At 37.8% G+C, this 9,517-nt stretch overlaps 1 protein-coding gene across 3 annotated transcripts in view; it reads right to left on the bottom strand.

The window, feature by feature from the left end:
• adam19a (ADAM metallopeptidase domain 19a) overlaps positions 1–9,517 on the bottom strand; it is a 173,075-nt gene that overhangs the window by 52,648 nt on the left and 110,910 nt on the right. For all 3 annotated transcript variants that reach the window (XM_020594849.1, XM_020594848.1, XM_020594850.1), the window contains 2 exons: positions 8,099–8,180; positions 526–602 (listed from right to left, as the gene is read on the bottom strand). In XM_020594849.1, the coding sequence (XP_020450505.1) occupies positions 526–602; positions 8,099–8,180 (159 nt within the window). The remainder of the gene's footprint in view (positions 1–525; positions 603–8,098; positions 8,181–9,517) is intronic.

The following is a 9,517-nucleotide window of genomic DNA, read 5'->3' on the forward strand; positions in this document are numbered from 1 at the left end:
ACCAGTAATCACTGGCATAATGTTTTGTAATCTCAGCTATACTGTGTTATTTTTCTGAAATGGAATTCAAACTCTTCCTGAGTTCCCAATTTCCCTTTTAGCTTCACTTCCTTTTAAATGTCAACCACATTCTCTATCATTACCCTTCGACCAACCACATGGCTCGCCTGCTGTATCAGCATGCTACTTAAATCAATTATACCATGTTTGTACTATACGTGACCTGTTGCCTGTTACTTATAATTATCTGATAACTGATTTCACAACATAAAGACTAGTTTTTATTTAGTAATAAATACATTTCCAATATAATACTTATGTTATAATCAGGCCAGGTTTGAAAGAACAGACAGCTGGTGCGGTTGTCTTCAGATCTAGCAAAATACAGGGACTTTCTTTCTTGATATATTTGGTGCTGTTGCAATAATATTCATAACACATCCACATGACTTCAGAATCTAAAATCGATAACCTAATTAACACAAACACACTGTGAAGAAGTAAATCTTGAGCTGTTGACTGTACCTGACTCCTGAGCATGTGCTGAGAGCTACCCAGGACTCTGGATGTCCTCTTACATGGCCATGGTAGAAGCAGTGATCCTGAAGGAAGAACAAAAACTGGAATCAATACTTTATACTTCATCTGGAGGAGAGCTTTAAAAAGCTATAATAATCTTTATGCAGACATGCCTGCAGGGCAGCCAACAACAAATCGATTCACTAGATCGACTCAGTGGTGTAAGTGTCTCTAAAGCCACATGCTCCTGTTTCATGACTAAAGCGCTTTTCAAACTGCCCACTGTATCTGAACAATCACTAAATCAGTGTGCAAGCTCCTGCTCATATGAAGGCCAGAGCTTGGCCATTCAAAAATCTTGATAAGGATTTGAAATTAATTGATCAGATTTGCAACAAAATAAGCTGAATTGGAAAAACATCAATTAGAGTAAGGCAGGCTGATTGAGGATGTCATGGACTTTGGACTCACAGCTGTCCAGGTGACTCTGTAGTGAGTCACTGCTCGAGTCTGGCTATCACAGACATCCAGTGTTTCTAGAATGCCCTGATAAGCAATATCAACATGTTAACGTTAGTCAATAGTTAGTAAATGTTACGGCACAGCTGCTCTTTTATTTTCTATTTTTCCTCCTTATTTATCATCTTATAACACAAATAAAAGTGTAAAACATACAGTACAATATACAATCATTTGTAGTCTTTTATTTTATTAACCAAAAAGAGTTTGTGGTTGAACTCTAGGGGTGTATTATAGTATACAAAGCACGTATCTGCCCTCAACTGCCCAGTACAAGATATTCCATTTGGCACCCTACTGTCATGGATTGTGTACAGCCTGTGATGTATTACTCTTGAATTAGTGTATTGCACTCATTAGGACTGTGTCTGCACATGCTGTAGGGGTACAGAATGTCAATTCTAAAACCTGAAACGTTTTGCTGTCCGTTACTCTAGCGAAACCATGCTATTTAGAGCTACTGGAGCTTCCAGATGTTGAGTTAATATAAGGACATTACAGCAAGCAAAGAGGCTCTCATATTGTTCGGAACGAACGCTGAAAAGGGGTTTATCACCACAAGGCTTAAATTATGCCTGCATGTCAATTTTTGACTATTCAAAACTCTCTGTTGGCTCATCAGAGCATGAAATTGACTCTTTCATTTGAACAGCAAGCAGCAGCAGCAGTAGCAGTAATAGCAGCGGTGAGTTCTCTGTTGGAGCCAACATGCAAATCAATTGTCAGTGAGAACTCTCCCTGCCAGCCTCCAGCCATTTGTCTGGTTACATGTACAGGATGTCATTTGAATACAGTCCAAGAGTTTAGCCCATTAGGCCTCATTTCAAGTGTGTTGGGAATAACCTGCAATCTGTGAGGGCGTACCATGCAGAAAACTACATACAGAGAAAGGGTTCCAAATGCAGTTCAAACTGTGGGACCCACCTTGGTTTGCAGAAGTTAATTTAACTCCACAGATTGTACAGTGTTCATCTGGTTTATCTGTCCAGGTTGTAACAGTGACATCTCAAATTGAAATAACTTCCCATTTGAAATCCACATTTAGCCAAAATACCCTGAATTGTGGTTTCTCTAACCACTTGTTGCAAGGATATTTCAAGTACCTTTGTGACTTGCAGCAGCTTGAAATGTGTGCCAGAAAGTCATCTAAATAATGCCTACTTTTCCCCCTCTCTGATACAAGTGTGACATTATGAGGCTTTATTTGGGATCGTCACGAGCTTTTTGGCGTGGTGAAGTGTGGCATCATAAGATCTGGGCATGTCACCTCAGCTCTGAAATGTCAGAATGGTGTTGAGTTGTATGTCGACATTAGTAAAGCTCAGTACAAACAGTATGCTGGTCACTTTTCTTTAAAAAAGAAATTTAAAGAGCTATTATCAATTTGTTTTGTGTCTTTTGTTAAAGAGTGACGGTATTTGTCTCTACCAGGAGGTGGCAGCAGGGTCACGGGAGGGACACGACTGATTATTAACAAAAAGACTAACAATCAGTTGTTTTATCAAAGGAAATAAATTGTATGCTATCACATGAGGACTAGTTAACATATGATAACACTTGCATATATAAACATTTTATCCTTTGGTTTGACTTCAGATTCAGGAGTCTGTCTGAGCACCCCTTCAGAACTGAAAGAAAGACAGCTTCTGTCTGTTAAAGATGAAGGAAGTAACTGGACAGTCAAGTACTCACATTCATTGAGACACTGTCCACACTAAAGCACAGTTATCATATGGACATAAAGTGTCTACAAATATTTAATAAGAAACTTTAAAAAAAAAAGAGAACCCAAAACACTGCCCTGTGGAATTTCACAGTCAGCAGTTATAGATTTAAATGCATCATGTTTTCAGTGACAGAACTGAACCTTTTTAAGGTTTCTCAGCAAAGTACAGTGCATAGTATTAAATGCTTTGTGCAAATCTAACAATTATTGTCTAGTGAGAAACTAATATAACTTGTCAAAACGTTGACAAACCCATTAGCAAACATTCTAGGTGGACCAGACGCCTTGTATTTGAGAATCCCTGGTTTTCACTGACTGTGTCCTTAACTAAAAATATCTGGAGTAAAGTTGATGTTATCAGTCACTGTCACTGGCTTCTTTTTGATGCTGGTTTCTTCAGTGTTATCAGAAAAGCCTCAAACTCTGCCAGATAGACAGCATGGTGAAAGGCATGCACCATGTTCAGAAATAGAGCCTAACACATCCGTCCATCCCATCCATTATTTACACCTCTTACTCCTGAAGGGACATTTGGTGAGAGAGGTGGGGTACACCCAGACAGGTTGCCAGTCTATCACAGGGCTGACACTAGGAGACAGACAACCACACACACGCACACTCACTCACTCCTAAGCTGCATTGTCTTTGGACTGTGGGAGGAAGCCGAAGCATCCGGAGAGAATCCATGCAGGCACAGGGACAACATGCAGACTCCGCACTGAAAGGCCCCTGGTCAGCCGGGACTTGAACATGACAGCACTAACCACTGTGTCACGGGCCCGCCCAGCCTAACACATTCTAACAGTAAATCATACGTGATATGTGGTCCTGGAAAGAAAGGTAACATTTGCACAAGGTCCACATCTATCAAGGGACTTGCGAGCGCTACTTGTACTACTGTTTCCAAAGCAAGTGAAGGTGGTACATAGTGGGTGACTGCACATACCTAAAAATAAGTGAATCCACTCACAAAATGGGAGAGATAAACTAAAACTGAGAGATAAACGCAGCTCTAAAACTAAACCAATCATTAACTTTATCAACTTATTTGTCTGAAGAAATTATTAATCACTTAAAACATAAGTGTACATAAATCAGCTTGGAACAACAGCCAAAAGTGTACTGAGGGAAAATGGATGATTTGGTTCCTGTGATGTAGCACTTAACAACAATGTTGATCAAAGGACCAATCAGTGCTTTAAACCACCTCTGATCATCAAAAACTCTTAAGATGTGGGACGTCTGCAAAGATCTTGATAATTTCACTCTTGAGAGAGATTGAAATCAAATGACTTTAGTGGACACAGAATGAAGAGGACTGTGACTAAATACTTGATTGAAGACCAAAGAAACACTCATCAAGAGGTTTTTTTTCCTCAATTCTGAATCCCAATATCAGTAAAAAATCATGAAGAAAGTAATAGACATAACAAATATGTGAACATTTGTGCTCAGAAAATGTTTCTGTGTCCAAAAATACACCATACAAGATGTAATTTTTTCCTTAGGAAACTAAGGTCATTAGAGAAAAGCTAAATAAAAAGAGACAGACAGAAAGAAAAAAGCAACACAGAAAATTCTTCCATAATACAAGAGAAAATAAGGGAAATGATGGAAAGAAAATGCAAATGATGTGCTGCATTTGCAATATGATGACATAAAACAAATCTGAAATGCTCAGTACTGTGGTACAAATGTTATAATATCAGATTGCCACTTGGATGTTTTAACTTTAAATTTGCTTTAACTTTTTGAAAACCCAAACCTTTTCAATCTGCTTCTGCAACAAACTTTTAGAACTTTATATCATATTATATATATTTATATATTATGCAGTGGAATATGACACTGCTATCTGTGTGTATGTAAGCATACAAATGTGGAAAAATATATACTGTACTACTGTACAAGTGTATTAGAACTTCTTTACATGTGTTTACATATGTATATACAGTATGTGCCTGCTGCTTCTTTTCCTTTGCAGGTATGTAGATGTATGTTTTTAAGTAACCAGATGCTGGTTTGGGGCTCTACCAGCAGCTCTCAGGATTTCATAGAGCACCTATTTCCTGAAACTCACTTTCAACCTGGCTGAAAAGCTGTGCTCCCCAACCTGCCACACACAGTCTCTGACGTACAGCTGACAAGACTCATGAAGTGCTTTTGTAAGGTATGCATCAGCTAAGGCAGCAACCTCATGCCACAGTGATGCCTCCCATGTAGCCTTAAGAATGAAGCCTAACCTCGATCAGGCAGAGTACTGAGGATACGCTTCTATTGACTGATTTGCTATATTTGTTTGTAGTGCTGTGTTAGGGAATCTGCTTTGAAAGCATAGCTTTCCAAGGTACCAATTACTTCACACTTGAAGAAGAATTACAGCAATAGGCACTGAAAATAACCATACCAATGCTGAAAAGCTGCTCACATGCAGCCTGGCAAAATAAAAATGTAAAAAATTATTCCTTTCCTTTGATGGCCCAAAACGGTTTGCAGTTGCAGTAGTTGACTACACAAAAATGGAAACAAGTAATTGAACTGCTTAAATCACTATGCAAATATGACTGTAGTTCACTACCTCCCAGCACTGTTCCTCTGCAGTATGCCTTACAATGACTGGCTCATTCACAGCTGTGTAGTTAGTAACATCCTATCACATTCATTTAGGTATACATTCCAGACATTATAACCTGGAATGTCCTATTTCAGTGCCATAAAACCAAAAATCTTCCTTGTGAAATTTACTCATGTGGTGTGGCACAAAGCAGGAGGGGCCAGTAAATAGCATAACTGTAAACATAATCTGTCAGAGCTGTCACAGACGGGGAGCTAACATCAGCAGCTCACAGAGTTGCAAATGATACATTTTTTTTAACAAGCAGTAGGCAGTCTCTCTTCCTTTCTGCTGCTTGGGTTTGTTTGCCTTGCAGTTACAAAACATGACTATAAACAGTGTTTCCTGAATGAGAGGTCAGTCACACCATTATACCTGGGGCTAAGCTAAGTGTCTGCTGCTGTGGTGATTGTGTTTTTATTCTTTGCTAGTGACAGGGCATGTTTTGGCTCACTACGAGCTGTTTCTTTGGCAGTGCCAGAAAGCTAGCTACAACTGCTCTGCTGTTGGCGGTTTCTCAGATTCTAGGTGGACCAGACGCCTTCATTGCTGTTCAGATTCAGTCGGTGATGAGCAGGACTTAATAGCATTTATGGCTTCTGCATGCTTGCAGGTGATGTGCTGCTCACTGCTCAGTTTGCTGTAATGGCATTATTCACATGAGGTCCACATAGCAGTTGACCTTATTTCTTGTGGTGTGTTCTGGGAGGTGCTTGTGTTGCTGCTAATACCTAAAGAGATCATTTAAAACAATCAATCAGTGGGGAATGGTTTCCCCTTGTGGTCTAAAGTTGTTTTGGGGGTCTCCTTCTAGTGCATGCATGCTACTGTATTTACAGTTGCTGATCATGAGGCACTTTAGTTGTAGGATATTTACCTTGTTGCTTTTCATAGGCTAAGTGCATTTTGTTTAGAATATTTCCCTTGAATTGGGATACAGTTGGTATATTGCTAAATGTTCATCTTTGTTTTTCTGTCTGAGCTAACTCTCAGATGAGAAGAGCTGGCAGAATGCTTATACAGTAGGTCTAAAATTACTGGTTTCCTGGCAGTATCCAGATTTAAAAATCAGACCCACAACTGTGTGCTTCCAGCCAATGGGAAAAGCCACACAAGTTAACTGAGCAATGGGGAAACAAAGATATCTTTGTGCTTTTAAATAAGTATAGCAGTATAGTTGAATTACTTTTCTGCATTAGTTTCCACAGATTTTCATTAAACTAGATGAAATTATTTTTTATTCCTGGATTTATTCTGGACCTGATCATACATTTTTTACTTACAAAGCTAATTTTACAAGTAAATGTCCTATAGCGATGCTCCAGATCATGACATATTTGACATCATGACACAAGTTCCCATATCAAACCACTGCTTCATTATCAAATGCAGCTTGCTTACATGTAGGTATACAGTAAAGAAAATCTGACTTAGTTACATTGTGATTGATAGGCCAGTAATTAAATCATAGCACAACTATTCTTTCAGGTTTATTAGTAAATATCTATCTTTATTTGTGTGCTTCAGAGTTTGCCCATACTTCCAGTGTGTTTTACCAGTAAGAGAAAAAACACAAGTCATAAAATTACTTGTCATTTTGTAAACATCAAAACATTAAATTAAAATTTAAATGAAACAAATAAAGTATATACAAAAATAGAAGAAAGGATAGAATACTGCTGCAGCCTACTACTAATACATGCTCTAATAACCAGGGACAGGTTATTTAAACGATGAAGGAAACAGCAGCTCAGTTCACCTCTTAATGCAACTTTTGCGCACATTTAGTTACTTATTCATTTTAATGTGACTCTTATGTGTTTACTTTGGTGTATGTCTTTATGTTGTTCAGGTGCCTGTAACTCAAGATAATTTTCTATCATTATATGATAGACTACATTTTTTGAATTGAATTAAAAAATAAAATGTTATTTTGCAATTGTTTCAGTTTTGTCATCCATCATATGCACAGGAATGGAAATCAAAAATTCAATTTGGTTAAATAATTGCATTTTAATGTTGGGCACCATGGGACTTCCACACAAATGACACTGTCTGGTTTTGCATATTCCAAAATATAACTGCTTCATTTCTTTCATGAGACAAAACTACTAAAAAAATACAAAATAAATAATACTCAGTGGTAATATCATAGTGTATAAATCTCATAAAGGGTTATTTCAGTTCCAAATCCTAACTGATGAATATTCCTTTTGAACTGTACAGTGCTTTTTAATGTCCTTCTTAAATGCCACATGAAATGTCAAATCACATACACACTGTACATAAAAGGTTTGTAGCCTGCAAGCTGATTTTATTATCATACTGAAATGAATGGAAACCAGCGGTTGCCTGTGGGTACAGTATTAATTCAAAAAATGAAAACACTCTTATGATTTGGAAAAGAGTTGGCAGTTATGTGCAGTAAACATGATATACTGTAACCCATCAAGGGTCTACTTTAGAATTAAAATTTGGAACTGGTTTAAGTTTAAAAATAGGATTAGGTTTAGGTTAAAAGTTACAGTTTTAGAGTCTTTTAGAATAAAGACACTATTTTGCTGTAGGATTAAGATTTGACTGAAGTCCATATACTGTATGCAGTAATAGGATGGAAAGCCTTAATGAAGGAGTGTGCAATTAAGAAGAAGGGTGAAAAAAGGGGTGAGAAGAGATCCAACGTTCCAAAGACTTACTTCAGCCTGGTGCTTCATACTTACAGTGTAATTGTGATTGGTCACAGTTACTGGCTGCCCATCTTCTGTGTAGTAGGTCTCTGTAAAGACTGGACCTAAAAGCTTGCTGGAAAAGAAAGAGACAAGAGGAGAAAAAGGTGGTGTATAATTAGAAAACACTGAACTCAAATGATTTCTGTGGAAATGAGATCATAGCAGCAGCATGTAGAAATAGGAAAGAACAAAGAAAAACATGATCACACAAAACACATTTTTAGCAATTACAGGTGACCTGATGATTTTCACTGATGAAATATTTTATACACTGCTTTTTACATTCTAGGAATTTGTGTTCATCCACTTGGAGCATTTTAATGTTGCGGCTGGGTGAAAATGCCATTCTACCCCTAACCAAATAAAGAAAATGGAGACCAAGAGTAGCAAGCTTGGGGTGCTTTAGTCAGCTAATGATAGCAGCTGATGACATTTGCTAATGTCATTAGCTAGATTAGCTAAGTGACTGACAGCGCTGACTGTGCAGCTAACAGTCAACGCAGAGTTGTTGACTTCAGCTTTCAATGCTTATCAGTGTTTTGTTTAGTGAATTAGAATAAAGTTAAACAGGTATATTATATCGGCTACATGCTGTAATACACGACTGTTTGTAACTGCAATATTACATAGTTAAAGAATATCCCATGATGACATGCTTTTCATTCTTTCCTCTCTTCCCTCACTTTAATTCATACTAACTGCATCACTGGAAATGTATGATCAAGCATTTTGGAAGCTGCCCCATCCTAAAGGCTAAAAGCTAATATATCTTGGCCAATACGTCTTCATTTTTCATAGTTTGCTTTTAAAATTCTGTCTGTTTGGAGCCCAAGCATTTATAGAAGTGCAATATTATATTAATGGAATCCTCCTTTTAAAATGTTATGCATTACACCCAGAAAGAGTAATGGGGTACTTTCAGGACTGACGTGTCTCTTGCTGGCAGACACATTGCCATGGCTGGGTAGTCGGTGTTAAGAGGTGAATTGACTCAGACTGTTGCTATTTGTTTAATCTTGGAAACACATAAACCAATGAAAAACAAATATGAGTAAGACTGTAGGCCCCATTTTGGTCTGTGTGTGTAGTAAACTTAACTTATGGATTACATGACTGAGAAACTCCAACAGCTATTTGGGCTCAAGAGCCTTTGTACAATAAATAGGAAAGAATACATAGAAGACAAAGACTGATAACTTCCTTCACCACCATGCAAGTTTAAAGTAACTGCCTGATGTATGAGACCTTGTTCTGTCTCATACTATGCTTGCCTGCTGAAAGCGCAAGGTTGCAAAGTCAGACATAACGTCAATGATATTCATAGCTTCTTATTCATAGCATCTTTCTTTGCTTGCTGACATCCCCTGTAACATGTCCTGATACTGCTAAGCTTGATTGCAAAAAGCATAA

This window comes from Monopterus albus, unplaced genomic scaffold (genome assembly GCF_001952655.1).
Source record: "Monopterus albus unplaced genomic scaffold, M_albus_1.0 scaffold25.1, whole genome shotgun sequence".
Classification (NCBI taxonomy): domain Eukaryota; kingdom Metazoa; phylum Chordata; class Actinopteri; order Synbranchiformes; family Synbranchidae; genus Monopterus; species Monopterus albus.